General features: G+C 37.0%; 1 protein-coding gene across 1 annotated transcript in view; it reads right to left on the bottom strand.

Annotated features, from left to right (window-relative positions):
* Window positions 1-19,390, bottom strand: part of LOC104469896 (WD repeat-containing protein 70-like) — a gene marked incomplete at both ends in the record, with an annotated part of 73,936 nt that extends 54,546 nt beyond the window's left edge. The window contains 3 exons of the mRNA XM_010084630.1: window positions 13,283-13,484; window positions 16,900-17,014; window positions 19,307-19,390. Coding sequence (XP_010082932.1) covers window positions 13,283-13,484; window positions 16,900-17,014; window positions 19,307-19,390 — 401 coding nt within the window. The remainder of the gene's footprint in view (window positions 1-13,282; window positions 13,485-16,899; window positions 17,015-19,306) is intronic.
* Window positions 19,391-19,507: the final 117 nt, after the last annotated feature.

The following is a 19,507-nucleotide window of genomic DNA, read 5'->3' as shown; positions in this document are numbered from 1 at the left end:
AGTTGGGTCATTGCTGGTAATGCATTGAGTGAATCGTCGATTAACCTTAACAATATATATGCATTGACATACATTCAGGAGGCCTAGCAACAGGATCAAACTGGCTTGAAAATCCCAACGATACTCAAAGTCCTCAAAAGCTTTTGCAAATACTCTGGAGGAGAAGAGGACAGTGAAGGGAAACATCACCTCCATAGTTCTGTTACTGGTATAGTTGGCAGAAGTGTTCAACAAGGGGTACACAGAGCCCAGGGATGACGCCACAGCTTCACTTAGGTTGGTGCCAACCATTGTCAAAACAAACAAGATTCAGCCTGATAGCATTTTCAATTTTCCCAAAGCAAAAAAACAAGGGCGCAACACAGCAGTCCCCTTCATCAACAACGCCCAGCTCCCACAGAAAACCAGCAGCCCATGAATACTGAAAATTGTATATGTGGCAAGTACCTCAATATCTCCCACAGCAGCATTTCAGGCAACATAATAAATGCTTTAATACACTCTGGTCAACTCTGTCGTTATCTCAACCGCTCGAGCCCCACATTGGGCGCCCAAAAAGGAATGTGATGGGTTAGCCCTTGGCTGGGGGCCATACCACAAACCGCTCACACAATTGCCACCCCCATCCGATCATAGGGGAGAGAATTAAAGAGGTAAATGGAAAAGAGGACTCATGGGTTGAGATAAGGACAATTTAATAACTAAACTACAACAATATTGAAAATAATACTATATACAAATATACAAATGAGTGATACACAGTGACACTGCCCCCCCACCCGATGACCAAAAGCCCAGCCCGCTCCTGGCCAACGATCCTGGAGGAGGGAGGGAATGAGTGATACACAATGATACTGCCCCCCCCCCAACCCAATGACCAAAGGCTCAGCCTGTTGCCGGCTAACAATCCCAGAACTACACTCACAATTCCCCCAGATGGGGGGGTGCACCGCTTCTGGAGGCACTCACAGAACGGAGATAACAGTCCGAGCGTCCCAGACCGAGAGCTGACCGGACTGGGGGGAAAACGACCACCTGGCCCCAGCTAATGATCCCCCTGGAGAGGGAGGGTCCCAAAACTCACGGAACGGAGATAACAGTCCTAGTGTCCGTGTCTGGCCCCAGCTAACGATACGGGGCAGGGAGGGGGGAAAGGAAAGACCTTGGAAGAGCAATGCGGAGCCAGAAGAGAGGACCGAAGCCGAAAGGCACCAGAACCAGGAAGCAAAAGGACGATCTACTAGAAGGGTCCTCACCTATATACTGGGCATGACGTGTATGTTATGGAATAGATTACTGGTCAGTCTGGTTCTCAATCTAGTAACCGTAGAATGAATCCTGGGCTAACAGCCAGTGCTGGGCCCTCCCAGCCCTCCTCCCTGCCCCCCTGCTCTGTCTGCGGAGAGCGGAGAGCAGAGAGCCTGAAGGACCTTGAAGTATCCTAGCAATAATTATAAATGTTCCTTTCTTATCAGCTTTTCTCCTGAGCATAAATCCAAAACATAGCTTCTTGCTAGCTATTTATGAAGAAGAGGAAAAAATAAGTTAACAGAGTTAACTTTAAGCAGTCTGCGCTTAACCCAGGACAGCTATATGGTCAAACACAATCAAAAGATCTTTCATACTTTGTTTAATAAATTAAAATAAAAGAAAAATAAATTGGACATGGGAAGTCTGTTAAAAATTCATCTCTATTTTCCTGCTACTTTTAAAGATGCAAGCTGTTGCACATATCCTAAGTAACTTGTCCATCCTCCAACCAATCTTCCAAAGTTGACAGGACTACTTTTGTAACAAGAGGGAAAAAAGAAAAAGGCTAAATGTACAACATCAAAAATGTTTTTTTAATTTTTTTATGCCTAAGTTTATTTAAAAAAAAGTATTAAGTCCCACGATAGGAAGGGAACAGTTAATTCACTAAGCTAGTAAAGGCAGACACTAAGATAAAAAATTGTCATAATTCATAGGACATTGCAACTCTAATGAATGCTCTCAGCTCCTTCTGACACCTGAATTATTCTAGAAACACACATCATATAGTAAGTGACAGCTAAACATCATCTATATGGTGATGTTTGCAAAATACTTGACTTAAAAAAACAAGCCAAGTTTTCTAGCATTTTCATGCAAACAACTCACATGTTAGTGAGAACTCTATAGCTTTTGCTTCTATTCCAGATACATTTGAATTAATTAATTATTTTAACTCTTCAAAACCATTTTTCCATGACAAAAGTTTTGGTCATGCATAGAAAAATAAGTTCTATTCCTAAGTTCTGTAGCTCTTCTGGGATTTATTTCCTGAACTCATACTCATTACTATATTAACGATGACCTATGGGGTCTCCATACCGGTAAAGGGCCACCGTGACTGAGTCCAACCCTTACTTAAGACCACATTCTTGTGTGTTCCACCACACAAGATGGTACACATGCTCACTGCAATGAATTTCATGCATCTAAATAATCCCAACCAAAATATTTACATAGTACTATCTACTCTGAAAACTGGTTCCAAACTAGTCGCTAAAGAGGGCTGCAGAAACTATGCAAGACAAATAGAACTTCCAGGAATGCTGGTATGTATCTAAGATGTTTTCACTGCCCCCTAGTGCAATTTTGGGGAAGGAAAAAAGAAGAAGAAAAAAAAAAAAAAGTACGTTAGCTGTCAATATTTGGGTTAAGGGCTATCAAAGAAATAGGATATTTTTTCTAAGTCAGACATTGACTACATCTCATGTAGATGAGAGACAAACTCAAACTTGTGTATCAGCTCACAAGTACATAACTCACGTATAAACTGCAATGCAGACACAACAGCAGATAATAAATAACCTGCCAGTGCCCCTACAGCATGCTCCCTTTGTAGCTAGCCTGTGTGGAGCTCAGTGCTGTCCCAAGCTGCCCAGAATGCAGAGTGGTTATCTTGGGAGTCAGCCACTGCTCTCACACAGACACACACAAGACTACTCAGTTCCATGAGCTCCTATTTGCAACTTGAGAACACACTTTGCCACAAAATATAATACATTTTTATTTACTAAACACTGGTGAATTAATTAAACTTGGGAATAAAAATGGAAGTCACAAATCATCTTCTTTCAGTTACTAGCAAGTTATGTTTTGTCCGTATCTTCCGTATCATCAATAGCGTAAAATCAAAGGTACAATGCTGGTACTTCCACTGATTATGGATACTCAGTCCCACTTACAAAAGTGGAAGTCCACGTATTTAGTCCCATTGAATGCAACACAAGTATTTACATGGAAAAGGATCTAATCCTCCGGCTTCAAATAATGAACTGAGCGGCACGAGATAGCTACTTACTAGCTATTTACATTAAGCTCTCTATCAGACAACTGTACACAAAGCTCCTTATCCCTACTGCAAAAAAGTCCTGTCTGAAATTTTTTTTTTATATTGGGAAGTAAAGGTTACATAATTTATCACCTTTTCACTATTCTTGCACATGATGCTTATGACATTAAAATAACTTTTGCTTTATAAAGTAATGTTCTACTTGAAAACCAAATGCTATGTCTAAGTCATCTGGCTTTTTAAACTACATTAGGATACTCATATAAATAGATGTAAAATCTCAAAGGCTTCTTTTTCAGTTTTCTTCTATCTTATCTTTCATTAAGTAGGTATTCTTTGAGACATTTCAAAAAGTTCTTCTACAAATAGAACACATGTGAAGCTGATAAGTTTCAAAATTGAAACAAAATATCCTAATAAAATAAAGAAATAAATAGTTTACGAAAAAAGCAACAAGTGCACTCACTGGAGTTTTTTTGAGTGATTTTTATGATTCTTCAGTTCCTTTCAAGAAAGTAATTCTTTTGGTTTATGAAGGGAAAAAAATAATTTTTGTAAAATATTCCCATAACTTTTGGTTGCATGAACATTTATTAATCCTCAGTTACAATGATGCATTGAATAAACATTTATAAATAGTAGACAAGATAACTCAGCAAAATATTATTCAAGATCCTATTAATTTGAAAATAATTGTACTGGGCATTAAAATACAACAATAGATAAGCAGGAAAGAAGAAAGAAGTTCAGTGTAATTGTTGTGCAGTCTGGATAGTGTTAGTATCAAATACATACAGTCCCTGTATACTGCTAAGTGCCCACCTGCAAATAAGAGATGCCATTGCAGCAGTTGTAAAACATTACATGTGGTAGTCTCACGTTCATAAAAATCCAAAGCCATCTTTTAAACAAACAGCAGACATTCCAAGAGTCAACAATATTGCTCTCTAAGGATACCTCTGGAGCAGTCTGCAGTTACAACAGTTTGATATAAATCACTTGTTAATCGAAAATCCTGTGAAGACTTGTTTTGGAAAGGAAATGTAACTGCATGTCACTTACACTCTTCCTTCAAATATAGCCCTTCTAAATTATTTAATCATCCCCACCATAAATATTTCAAATACTTCTTATCATACACTTTATTCTCCTCTTCATTCAAGCAACAGTTCTCTATACCTGTATTTCTCATTATTCTGTTCAATGCATAAACAACTTTTTCAAAAAGATAACACTCACATGCCAGATACAAAGAAAACCTGCCCTCTCTGTTTACATATCTCAGTGATACCAACAGTGTCAAACACAGTGTTAGTATTGCTGTTAGCTCCCTTTCCAAATTTAGAAGCTATTTGATGTATTCTAACACTAATAGAAACAATATGCTATTTGCGCTTCTTTATAAAAGTACATTGGAAATCTGTTGCAATTGCCAACAAAAGCATTGTGTAACAAAGTAGTCACCACTTTCTTTTGACTGCGCAAGTGTTTTAGTTTTCTCAAAGAATAAGTTAATTTCAGTCTCTTCACCTCCAGAGATCCCAACTTCTACTGGAAGTAAAGTAATATTTAGAATCAGATATTCATATACAATTGCATAAGTGGAATTTCCTAACATTTCCAACTACATATTCGTGTTCAAATAATACTATATTAAAAGTTTCGTCTTGTGACTGAGATAAGCATGTAGAATATGTGCTTAGAAAGACTTAGAATTTTTTTTCTTAAGAGGTAAGCCACAGAATTGTACAGCCTTAAGGTTAACCATGCCTCAAACATACCTGGCAAGAAAAAAAAAAATTAAAAAAAATTCTACTTTCCCTCTAAGGACAGCAGAGAACATCAGCTTCCACAAAATTTTGCTAAAAAGAAATCAAGAGACCAGAAGAGGTGAGCGTGAGGATCCCATGTTTCAAGCGTGTGAGCTCTACAGCCACAGCGCATTTGGCCCAGAAACCAAAAAGACTTTGCAACACTCCTAGCACTTCGCTTTCCAAACACAAAAGTGGTACCAGCAGCTCCTAAAGGAGCTTTCTACAGGCTCCATGTGGGCAGGCTGACCTGATAAAGGGTCTCTAAAGGAGCTGGCAAAGAGTGAAAACAGGACATAAGAAACTTTGTTAAAAAGGGGAGCAGTAACAATAATTATTTTATTTAATACCACTAAAGTCATGTCTGCCTAATTTTTAAGTACCTTGAAGTCAACAAATATATGCCTATTAATTATCTCACAAAACATTTCTAGAAACAAACTCACAAGACTAAGCATCTACCTGTAGAAGAAGTATTCCAAAACTTCTCATATTCAGTCATATTGCTAATTGATTAAAACAAATATGATGCCACCAAACAGGCATAGCATGACATACAACAGAGAAGTCTCAGCCTTACTATGCTCTGTAGAACCGATAAACAGGGATCTTGTAAGTACATTCATTTTCTCTGAGGACAACTGGTAACCACGTACTCCAGGACATTGGGTTGGAGAAAACAGGCACAAATACTCCATGCCTTTTTATTAAAGACAAACATTTCCTAAGGGAATTACTCTGTTAGCTTCCTCTTGTACATAGTCCATAAAATGCTCTCAGTTTCTTATGTTAAATATTCCTTCACTTCCAGCTTCTGACTGATTCTCTGATATTCTTACACTGAGCTTCATTACACAAAATTTGGGAGTTCGGTTTTCTTTTAATTTTTGCAAAGCTTGCAAATCCTTTCTAACTCACTTCTGAGATAATCTTTCTCATTCTTTGCAACACCAGTAACCACAATAATGTTTAACAAAAATTCCATTACTTGTTGCAAGTTTAATATAAAGAAAATACATGTCCTTATTTTTACAGCAGAAATACTGTCAAGACCTAAGAACATATTATGCATACATATGACAAAAGTGTTTTCCTACTGATTATATAGGAAGGAAACACAAAAGTAAATGTAAACCAACAGCAATTCCTACCTATATTTCATCAAGGTATCAATGACTAGAAGCTGTTCAAAAATAATGCATCTCATCCTCAGACCCACACTTTTCTGTCTCTGTTGCACACACAGAAATTGTTTTGTTCGGCTTACTTCACTTTTTCTTCTTTAGACAAGATGAAAAATGACTGTGAAGATAAGATTCAGCAGTTACCAGGACAGACAATCCTCAGCCTGAATGTTATAACTCTTTAGGACAACTAAAAATTCCCATAAATTTTTTTTTTTTTTTTTTTTTTACAACACCATGATTTTTTAGCCTGGTATCATAGCCAAATTCTAACTGGAGCAATTACAGTCTACGTAAATTCTCCCTCTAAATCAGCAGGAAGTGGCTTTCTTCCATTCTGAACAAATTAGTATTGTTGGTATGTCCTGTTAAACCCCTGCAAAAATTAAAGTGTGTCTCAAAACAATTCTAAAACTTGGAATATAGCTATGCTATCACTTTGGAAATATGCCCAAATCAGAGTACAGCCTTGGAAAGGCCCAAGGCTGTACTTGTTTCAGGGACATAACTACAACATGATTAGTATCCCTTTGGTACTGCAGGGAGAAACAGTTCTCCATTCCAAAGAATAATCATCTGTAACTAAGCTTAGGAGAGAAGATAAAGCCTTGCAAATCCACCTGGCAAATTCTTAAAACAATCACCTCTATACCTGTTGCTTCAAATGAGGAACAGTGGCACAAGATGCTAGCACTCAATGCATTAAGTTCTGTTAAAGACCTCAGCACATTTTCTAATGACACATAGAACAGAATATTAATAAATACACACTCTCTTATTAATGTCTTTTAATAGGTGTCATCCATTAACTTGAAAAATGCTTATGTCCTAGATTTAAAGCTGTCCACCCACCAACGCTGACATGACTGCTTTAGCTAGTCTCCTGTCCCCGTCCAGATAGATTTTATTTTGATTGTACAAACATCAGCTATACTACCAGTGCATCTTGCCAGGGCAAAAGAGCTGGCAGAGACTCTACTGTATCTCCCACCTCAAAATTTACCACATGAAATATTGCCCTTATTAAGAATCCACCCTCTGAAAAACAAGCTGTTTTCTCTTTTAAAACATCCCTGCTTGGAAACAAAAAAAAAAATTCTTCAAGTTTTCCAGAAAGGCATACTTTTGGGAATACAATCTAAACCTGAAAAGCCTCAGACTACAGGAGATGCTCTGCTTCCTCCCCTGCCCTCTCAGCTTACAACCATGTGTAAAACTGGCACTGACAATCCAACCAGGCTTTCACACCATTAAGAGAAAAAGCACTACAGAAAAGCACTGTTTGCAATTCAAAGACAAGTCTTCTTCTCATTTTCCTCACTCCCCAAATTAATGCAAGTCTTTCATATAAAAGGGCAAACTATAACAAGAACAAAATATCAGAGGGAACTGATACCAGGTGTACCTATTGTCCTTAAAATATACTTGAAACAGCAGTATTCCTTACACTACTAAAAAACAAGCACCGTAAAATATTTTCATGAGTCCTAACAAGCATATCGTGCCTTCTTAACAATCATCACTGGTGGCACAAATGGAGGTGGACTATACTAGAGAAATAAGTCATTAAATATGAGTCTTTATTTGTTAAATGTAACTACCATCAGTATTAGCACAGAATTTAATCAAACACAGAAAACTGCTTTATGGCAGTTACCATGAAGACTTGAGTATGTAAAACGAACTTACGTAAATTCAGAGAAAAATGTAACTCAAGTCAGAATTCACGTCATACAACATCTATGGCTCTCCTCAAAAATTATATTCAGTTTGTAAATTACAGAAATGTATTAACACTGAAAAATTAACAGGGCTGATTCCCAACGTTCAGCAATTAACTGCTGTTATTAATTTTCCTACAAAAACACCAATATGGTATGAAAAATTCTCATCAAAGACAATAAACACCAGTTACTCCTTCCACCTGAGAGTTACTCAGTAGACTACACAACATGAGCTGGGCAGTCCTGGGCCAGCCCTGGACTCAAAAAAGGCCAACCTCATAAAAAGCAATTTTGTCAAGTGTCTCTATTGACAGTGTCTCTTAAGAAAGCAAAAACAACCAAACAAGCACTGGTGGAAAAATTATGTTCCTATAATAAAAACCACATCTAAAGTCAGGCTTGAGAGACAGTGGCAAGCTACCAGGGTGAAGCCAGTATTTTGATGCCATTTCATTTGTTACACGAAGTCACAAGACTTCAGATGACAGAACTGCAACTCATATAACTATTAAAGAAAAATTTATTTCCTTCAGGGTCAAGAAAACACATACTTGTGCTTTAAAGAAGTTACTTCAGCAGCAAAATATAATAACAAAAGAGACAGTCTCACAGTACATCTGGAAACAAAACAAAAGAATTATTCAGTGGAGCTTTCCATTTCTCCTCTCCCAGTTTGCCCCCATGCGTACCAACCACAACTTGATGTACAGGCAAAAAAAAAAGAATCACAGAGTTCTCATAACAGCAACACCTGCCTTCCTTGGGGCTCACAGGATCATACTGTGATCACCAATCGATCAACAGGAAATCAGGAAAGCACAGCTGCTTCCTGATTCCCTTCACAGGAAAAAAAATAACTGAGTTCATGAGTAGCAGTTAGGGGAGGCTCTAGACCCCAAAGACCTCTGGCATCCATGCTGACACAAAATCTTCCCCGTTATAAATTAACTGTTTAGACTGAAAACCCACAAGTCTCATATTTCTGCTGCTCTGCTTATTCTCAACCAAATCTACTCTAGACTGTTTTGTAACTACTGTCGTAAGTTCAGACAAACTTAAATCACACCAGTCTGGAAGTTACCTTTCTGTCTGAAACATTTCATTGGGGTTTTTTAACACTGGCTTCCACTAACTCCACTTTACTGAGACAGTTGTAGCATTATTCAAATAAATATATATAAGTAAAAAATTAATACCACAATCTTGCTAGAAACTAAAACAGTCAGCCAGCAAACAAAGAGACTACTAAGAAAGACAGGTTGAAGTAAAATCAGCTATTTCCACTCATTGTTTTCCTTTTGTAATTCTAGAAAAGTTTGCGGAACTAAAGCAAGAGTTTTGCTAAACATGATGCCCGCTGCATTCATGAATATCATGAATTATATTCAACGTTCAGAATCCATAAATCAGACAAGGATACAGGCAATTACACAATTTTTTTTTAAAAATCCACATTTCATCGGCACATGACAGTCATCAAGTTAAAGTAACAATCCAGTTGTTTCCAAAATTATTTCTATGTATGACAGACTGCATTTTAAACACTTCAAGGCACAAAGCCCTAATAAGGTACAGCCATCTTTGATGGAGGACAACAGAAAACAAGATCACAGCACACTGTAGCACAGAGGCCTCAAAAGAAAAAGATATTTTCTATTTTGTTGCTCGTAACCCCCTCTTCTCTTCATAAGGTACCTCTACTATTGAAAGCCCTGCCCTTTTCTGTGGAACATACATATATGTTCCAAAAATATACACAGTTTTACCACTTAAGAGACGTTACGCATCTTCTGCATTTTTTCCATTTTTGAATAATACTGTTCTCGCACACTGCTATGCTACAGAAACGAGTGCTCGGCATTTACTTACTTTCTCCCTACAAGACCTTATTTATTTCATAAATATGAACAAACAAAGGCCTCTGTTACAGCTTGGCACTAATCTATAGTTTGCATATACATTTAGAAATCCATATAGCACTCACTACTGAGACAGAAGAGATGATTATACCATAAACTGGACTTGATTCATATGAACCTAATAAAATTATTCAACTGAAATTACTCAACAAAAGAGATGTCAAAGCATGCCAGCCTTCCACTGATGACACAATAGAACAGATGCGAATTTTTAGTGTATTGTTGAATATTCATGTTGAATATTTAGTGTCTATAAATATATCTTTTCAATATTTAGTGTATTTCCATTATAGCTTAATTGACCAACGTGGTGAAACTTTCTTCAACAAAACCAAATAATTTTGCTAATTCAGTATAAGTAGGTCAGACCATTGCTGACACACTTAACTGAAAGGCATATATATATTTTTTATTTTTTTTACTTCAGAATGGTATTATAGCAGGCTAAATATATTATGCTTTTTGCTAACTGCAGACAGTGACATCTGTAACAGAACCAGAGTAAAAATTTTCTCAAATTTTAATCCAGTCTTACAACAAAATTATCATCAAACCACAAGCTACTTTTATCAATTCTCATTTGCAAAAGAACACTCAAGTAGTTTCTGGCATAAATTACAATAAAAATGTAGGTATATAAGATGCACCACCATTATTCAGCTAATCTAGTAAGTGTGGTTTTCAAGCAAAATTCTCCACGATCTTCCAACACATGCAAGCTGGACTAGTGGAGGGTGTTCCTGCCTGTGGCAGGGGGGTTGGAACTCGATGATCTTTAAGGTCCTTTCCAACCCAAACCATTCTATGATTCTATGCAAAATTTTCTTAATTATTAGGAAAAACAGCCTCGAGATACTCAGTTTAGAAATCAACTTAATTCCTTAAGACTCTGACAAGAAGGCATTCTACAGGAACATAACTTCCTTTTTCTGTTTCCCTAAGACAACTGCTGCTTATAGTTCTGGTGTTTTCAAATCTCCTTTGTTTAAGAAAATAAGGACATAACATAGAAACAAAGCAATGAACAATGAAGTCTGTGTAGAAAAGATCAGCATGAATAGCTACCAGAGATTTCTGATGTAAAGTTTTGTGCAATACTTCAGTGAAATATTAGCAGACATGTGGCTTAACCTTGGGTTTAGTTGCCAGGATACAACATGATTTCAAGCTTACACTGTTTTATTTTACTGTTGTATAGACTGAAATCCTTCCAGTGTCTTGGAGACCTTTTACTCTCCCAAAGATTAAAGATACATGGCAGGACTTGATTCCCAAGCCTGGCTGTTTCTCTCTGTGTGGCTTCAGTGCTATAAGGCAGTTACAACCTTCAGAAGCGCTGACAGCAGAGCAAAAGATTGTTTTTTTCTGGGAAGAGATACGGGCACAGCTAGGGAGAGCTGCAATTTAGATGGGCATTCTGATTAGACCCCAAAGAAAAAACAAACCACCTGTGCAGAACAAGCATGCATTTTTTTGAGATTGCTACTTCCTAGCACGTACATGCACAAAATTAGCAGCAATTAAGTACTTTCAGCAGTTGTTGTTTGTGTAACATATTGTGGGCTTTTTACAAAATGACAAACATCTGAGTTCACCACAACATGTGTACACGTTAACACTTTGGATGATACTGAAATACATTGAAAAGTATGTAGAGACAAAACTGAACAAGACCAAATATTTCCCTCAGCATCAGTAAACGCAAGTACTTTTCATGGCAGAAAGATTATTCTGATTATCTGTTGGAGAGAGTCATGCGTGATAAAATTTCTTGATAAAGCACTGTGTTTTAAGATTTTTACTATGAGTTGAAAATATATGAACAAGCAGACGTGAAATGGGAGAACAGATGATAAATAGCAGAAAAGAAGTCGTGACTTCAATGTCAAATGATCCACAGCAACTGAAATCTGCTGAGTCTATGACACCCTCAGCAATACCAACTCACTTTACAGTGCCATAGCACATAAAAGTTAAGAGAATTCCTGATACAGATCAATAGTAAGTCACAAGTTGACTTAAGGCTTACAGTATTCTCAAGGAAAGTTTGGGATTTATCCACAGTTGGTTCCCTAAGGCAGTACAAGCCATGTGTGGGGTACAGATGAGATCACAGGAGATATGACACTGAAGTGTACAGTCTGATAATTAAAGAAATCCATAGGCAACAGTGAATCAAGCATATCAGACAAAGTAATTAAAAAACCCTAAGGCATCAGAACTTCCCATCACCTTTGTTAAACAAAACAAAATAAAAACTGTGATCATACACAGTTAAGCTCACTCTAAAAACCAGTTAAGTCATTGCTTAAGAAATTATTCTCATTCATTTTAAGTGAATAGTCTAAACGTACGTTTTAAAGTTCACAAGACACAAGGTTAGAGAATTTATAGGAAAAGAGCAAACAAACTGAACACCGAACCAAAACTGAAGAGAAACTGAAAACAAACCCTTGAGACACCTGGGAATTTGTTTTGTAGAATCAGGTTTATATTTGTGTAACAGGACTTAAAGGTTCTTTTCTGCTACCAAATGGTTCAAAACAGCGTAAGGCAGTTTTTACAGCACTTCTATAATTTTTGCTACAGAACAACTTGGAAAACATAATACAAAATCCACTGCCACAAAATATTCAATCCAGGAAGTCCTGGAGAATGAATATCAAATCATTAAACTTTTAACCAAACAGAGAGAGATCTGTTAATTGAGTAACTGTGACACTCAAAAGGCAGGCTGTTAGGGCTTTTCTGACTATGTTAAAAGCAAGAAAATTCAGTCTAACAAACCATCCAGGGACTTATTTAGATTTAGGGGGAAGAAAGAAAAAAAAAAAAACCACAACAACACAACCCCCCAAAACCAAACCAAACAAAAATTAGAAAAGAACCATCCGTAACCACTATTCATTTTCTCACAATAGTTTTGGCACAATTGTTGTCCATAGATTCAAGCCTCCCTCTGCCTCCTCTTTCTTGTAAAAATTTTTACACATGCATTGGGAAAAAAACCATATAAAATATTTATGTAACATATTAACTTACAGTTCTTTCACAATGTGAAAACAAAAAAGATTAAACACTATATTCTAATTGATGGTGTATTTCCTTTGAGATTCACATGCATACGTTTTCTAAAAATCCTGGTATTTTTAAATTGAAACAATTATTTGCATTTGTTGAATAATTATTAGAAAAAACACAAAACCCCTGCATTTCAAACAACAGTCATACTTCACTTGCAAATTCAAACATAAAGAAAAGAGCACACTTAGGAATTACAATCTACTCAAAGTGTTAAAACATTAAAGAGGAACAAAATACTTACATTATCTTCCTCCTCTGTATCATCATTGTCATTATCGTCATCACTATCCTTGAACCCAGGTGGAAGTGGCGGCCCAATGAATTCGTCATCTTCATCATCATCAGTAGCCTCAGCTGGACCTTGAGCAGAAGTCTGGGATTGAACTGAAGGACCAGTTAAATCTTCATCTGAGCTATCTTCACTTTCACTGCAGGCTGTCCCCCTGAATGAAAAAAAAATTTAAATTATTATTTCAAGAACATCAGCACTTCCATAGGAGTTTTCAGATAAAAGGTGTTGAGTATTACTGTAAATCTGTAAACACTGAAATTAGCAGCAAAACCTAAACTAATTTTCAACAGAGTGTGGGCCCACTATCATCTTGAAAGCATAAACATAGTTTTAAAAAAGAGGAATATCACAGTGACAGTTCAAAAAAGTGGACAAAATAAAACAAAGACGGATTGCAAAAGCACCAGTACCATGTCACTACTACGGATGTCAATATTCCTTAGAAGCCAACAGAATACACTGTTACAGAGCATTTTCAAGATGTTGCTTCAAGTTGCAGCTTATGCAGATGCTCTGAGCCTCTGTTGCCAGGGTGGAAGTCAAAACAGTAACAATTCTGGCTCACAACCAGAGTGAGAACACAAAGCACGGCACTTGCTTTATGATGCTGGCAAAGAATAACATGGAACCAGGCACATTCGACCAAATGTTTGACACTGCAACAAAACTAGATTCTAAAAGTTACATTATCACCTTTGCTGTTGTCCAAATCACTTGTGTGAACACGTTACTTTTTTCATTGGAAAATTCCTGAAAAGTTTAGTCCAGACTCATGCCGTTTATTCTAAATAAATGTGCTCCCTCTGCTGGTAGTTATCAAGTAGGTAGTATTGTAACCAGCAGCAGATCTAAAAGTCACAAGCAGAAAACTTTGCCTTTTGACTAGATACAGTGTATCATTACAGTGATACCCTGCAGTGGAAACCAGATGTTCCTTTCAGATTCAGTGAGACAAGCTCAAATTGCAAGAGTTGGTTTGGCAGCTTGTATTTTAACAGCATGTATGTGAGCTTTCAGTTGAGCAGACTGCAAAAGATAGTTTAGCAAAGAAAATTTAAAAAAAGAAGACTACAGAGCTATTGGGGTTTTTCTAAAGTTCACATTATCACTTAAAAAACTGTAGTAATTACCCACAAGTTAAAGAACATAAAAAAGGATTAAGAAAATATGTTCTAAACTCTGTAATTGTGACAGAGAATGCAGCCCCACTCTGCCCTCCAAACCACCTGTACACCAAGCAGGTAGTAGGTTACACAACAAATACTTGTGTTAGATAAACAACTGAAATTCTATTTCAGGAAGAAATCAAAACAAACTAAAACCAACACAAATTAGGTCCTCAGGTGTTACAGTGATGAAAAGGGTTTGCATGCCTGAAAGCTTGACTAATTTTTCCAACTATATCTACCACCCTAATAAAAGACATTACCTCTACATACCAACTTAGTTTTGCACAGTGATGAGAGACAGTTAAAGACCTAGATCAGGATATGATTATCTAATAAATCTAACTCAAACAAGAAGAGCTTCTCTTATTCTACAACAATGGGGCAATCAATATTCTTTTACAAAAAGGAAGCTTTTCCAGCATATGAGGAACGGGTTGGGACCTTCAAAGTCCTTCAAGTTAGGTATCCCCAAAACTAATAACTTTACAGTACTATGTGCAAAAGAGTTGTGTTTTAAGAGTCAATATGCATTCCCAGATTAGCAAACTACATATCTTTTTACCAAAAGCTAAACTACTTAATTAGTTTTGGAAGGGAACTAAATACACACTAGCTGCCAGTGAGAAGAACGTATACAACATAATGAATCAAGGAGGCCTTTCCAATCCTCAAGTCCCAGATTTTCAGATCTGTCTATAGACAATCAAGGACAATAGCTACCTTCCTTCCTAATCACCTATTCTTATCATTCCCTCATTTGCTAGGAAGCATAAATCAATCAAATAAAACATTTCAGTATTTTGAGGGGCAGTGTAATGGGTCTGCATTTGAAAACAACAGAATTCCAGTGGTATTTTTCATCACACACCAAGCTCGGCAGGGACAGCCAAGTACTGCAGCTACAGCAACTGGTATCTTCTGTCCTGACTGGAAAAAAGTAAAATGTAAGAACACCTCCATGCAGACAGACCAAAAGCCAATCTACCCTTCTGACAGTGACAGGGAGTGGTGCTGATACGAAGTGGTGCTTCTTTCAACTTTGAGCCTTATAGTCTTACTCTAAAGAAAGACGAACCGGGTTGACAGCCCCTTTCCCAGGATTCAGAGAAGTGTAAGGAATTGTTTTTTGCCCTCTCCTCTCCACGCTTGGTAAAAACAGAAAAAAAGAAAAACAAAGAAAATATTAGCAGAACTCTGGTGAGTTACCAGAGCCTACCTAATAACTCTTCCTTTACACAAAGTCCCTGGAGTTCTCTTCTAGCAAGTCCATTAGTGAAATGAGATGACTAGGGAAAGCCTCTATGCCACCTGACTGCTTTCCAGCTTATCATTTGTTTTAAGAGAGTCTTTATATTGAAGTCACCCATGTACAGTACACAATCACATTACATTTAAATTCTTGTGATCTTTCATTATTTCACCAGATAGGTATCTAAGATCATCAAAAGCAAATGGGAGCACAGAACAATTTTCCCTCACGCACAAGACATAATCCAGAGGCTATCATATTGTGTGATCAGTTGTCTCAGTGAGAGTGCAAGGCTCATTTGAATTCTCCACAGAGCAACAGGCAAAAAGTAAAATTTTTCAGATATTTGTTCACCGTCTGAAACACTACAAGTTTGTCTACAATAACCTACCACATATAGACTCTAACAGCCTATAAGATACATAAATATCAGTCTACTAGTCTTGTATAGGTTATTAGACTTCTATAGATACAGAAACCTAAAAATTTGCAGTGTACTGATCTCTGCAATCCCTGCCACGTAATGGCATTGTGTGGTTCCCAATATCTTCAGCTACTTGTGATTTCTCAGCATTTCAGAATTCAAGCTGTAAAAGCAGTAGCATTTATTGTTTGTCAATAACAAACATTTGCAAGTTTGAGAGTAAGTTTCAGACTGAAGTCAAAATAAAATACTTTCTCAACCCCACCACTACTCTACACAGTGTGCATACAGGGGCTCTTTATCTACTTTGCTTTCTTTTTCAGCAGGCATGAACAAGTATATTCTACCTACAGGTGGGAACAATAGTTGCTCATTAAGTCAGCACATGTAGTCATATTTGCCCTAATGTTTTCAAGAATCCCACAGACAACAACACTGTTGTTATTTTTTTAAAAAAGTAAAAAGTATGCCAAACAGGATTAGGGAGGAGGCTGCAAAATTAATTATTAAATATACATAATGTCAACATTTAGAAATATTGACACATCTTTAAGAAAGCATAGATTAAAAAATATTTAAAAATCATAATTTCCACTGCAATACTTCAGATAACATAGACATGTTTACACAAGTTAAATGACACTCATATGCTCAAAAAAACCCTCCCAAAACCCTCTTCAGATAACAAAGCTGTTACACGGAATCTCCCACCACATCTAAGTACCTTGGGGTTAATGTGGAACCAGCTCCTGTTACACTGGATGCTGAAGCTGACAAATCAGTACATTGACTTCTAAACTCTTTTTCAGCCTGGTCTTCCTTCTCTCTTTCACGAGCCTCTGAATATGGAGAACATATAAATGATAAACAATCAAGACTTTGAGAAAATAATAAAATTAGAGGCTTGCTGAGGACAGTAAAACAATTTTCTTCATTTTCAGACTTACATGAAATATTTGAAACAGTAACAGCAAATAAAAGATTTCACTTGAAAACAGATTACCTTTCCATACGAATTAAACTTCCATTGCTACTGAATGATGACTCAGAATAGCAAACTGTCACAAGGAAAATGCAAACGCCTTCCAGTCGGTAATTTGTACACACTATCAAACATAAATTGATCCTACAGGGATGCTGATATTTCACTATTTTCAACACAATACTAAACCAGCATGATTACTTCAGAGAGTTCTCGAAGTTTTCCTAGTGCAGGGAACTAAATTAGTGCATAAGTATACACAGGTGTAAATAAGGGAACTCTGTATTTATTTTCCATAAGTCATATCTAAAGATTTGTTTGTATTAAGAGTCCATTCCTACTTCACTTACTGAAAAAGGATCCCTGTGGAACAGTGCAACAAAATCAAAGTAAACAGAACTTTCAACTTCAAAGTAATAAACAAGAATGGTGGGATTATGAGAGGGGAATAGACACAGCTATTTTATTTCTAAAAGTACTCAAAAAACTTCAATTACTTTCCCTCTATACGAGAAACATCGCTTTCTTTTTTCCTCACTGTTCGTTAACTAAAAAGAAAAACAAGGTTTGCAACAAAGCTAGGAAACATTTTCCTCTGAAGAGAAATGGAAACACATTCAAGATATAGAACCAGGAAACATATTTTGACGTCAGTTCTTTTTATACACATTTTGTGTAGCAGAGGAGACACTTCCAAAAGTTATCACAGGTACTCCAAAAGTCAACAGTGGATTTTAAGAAATCTGAAAATAAAATGCTCACATTACCTTGCCCCCACAAAAAACTGCAAAAACATATACCTTTTTGATTGCTGTATTATCAATACCAAAATTTGTTTCTAAGTTAAACAGCTGAATGACAGAGCTTTGTCATTTTTGGTAAAATGATCAACCTTTTAAACAATAAAATGAATTTGTGCTTCATTTGTGGGTAAGAGCCTAGAAATGCTGTGGGGAAGAGAAGACGTCGATACATTCAATATGCAGTTCAGGATGTCTTGAGTTAAAAATATTATGTTTCTGTAATCGCTTAATAGATTTCCTCCTAAACTAAAACATGGTGTAAGCAGATGACCTCTCATGAGGAATGACAGCTCAACCTGAACCAGTATCAAACGTGAAAAGCTTTCCAACATGGAAACACATTGGTGTATTTAGATTCAGCTAGCAAAAAAATGGTCCAAACCACGTTTTGGGATGCCTTGTATACTTTAGTATCACAGTGTCTTAAAATCCACAAAGTCAGGGAGCCCCCACAGAGGTCTGTTCTTGTGATTAGGTATACAATCAAAACAACCAATAACGTAATTATTCTTTCACATAGGATTGTTTTCTTTGTAATAAGATCCTTCAAGTCTACTAAATTCACAAATTGCAACACTTTACAGAGTAGATTAAGTGTAATCTAGCAGGACAAAAGATGCTCCACTGTGATAGCATCATATGAAAAAAGCAAAACAAAAACAAAACCTACATACTCTGCAGAAACTGTCCAAGCGGAGGAAGAAAGTATGGACATTTGGGTTGGCAATGGGGTTTCTAGAACATACATGAGTGTCTTCCAAGGACCTTCTTTGTAATGGTATTTGCTTGAACACAGGCAGCAAAAGATACAATTTTCTCCATGTCCCACTCTCAAACCAATACCCTGAAAACTTACCCACTTTGAGCACAGCAGAAGACAAACTTGTGGGCTGCTATATAATCTGCTCTTCAGTATGAGACACACATTTCTTCTCTGTTATACTGTTCTCTCTAGATAAAAGCTGTCTGTACTAACTTGCCTTCCAAAATAAATACAGAGCTAAGTAAAAGAAGACAGGAAAAAGTCTGGCATTGAAATTCACCTTTTTTCTGTACCTGTAATCTGTGCCTCACAACAGGGACCTTGCACATGCACACTGCTCTTACATACTCACACAACAGATGCAAATAAATAACTTGTTTTAAAAATAATTAATAACTTCTTTAACAATAACTCGAATCAATAAATTTAACAATTCCCCAAGTGGTTTAGGACTACCTTACTTGAACAAAACCACATTTGTTTTTTCTAGACAGCCTTTCTGAGACCCTTTAAATGCCACCCCAAGATAGAAAAGCAAATTACATTTTAAAACGCATTAGCTGACTACACTCGCATTTCTTACCCAAGACCTTCCTGCTCCTCTCCACGGCAGTTCTTCTCGTTTGCTCAAACATGGCTTCGAGGTCGAAAGTCCGGGCTTTCTTCCCTGCCAATATAGAAAAAGGAGACTGGAACACAGACCCACCCTGGACACCGGCACCTCGGCAGCCCCAGGCCGGATGGGCGGCAGGCACGACCGCTCCGCTTCCCCTTCCTTCCAACC

Source organism: Pterocles gutturalis, unplaced genomic scaffold (assembly GCF_000699245.1).
Source record: "Pterocles gutturalis isolate BGI_N339 unplaced genomic scaffold, ASM69924v1 scaffold4915, whole genome shotgun sequence".
In the NCBI taxonomy this organism is placed as follows: domain Eukaryota; kingdom Metazoa; phylum Chordata; class Aves; order Pterocliformes; family Pteroclidae; genus Pterocles; species Pterocles gutturalis.
Note: the sequence above shows the minus strand (reverse complement) of the source record. Positions and strands in the feature narration are given on the sequence as shown.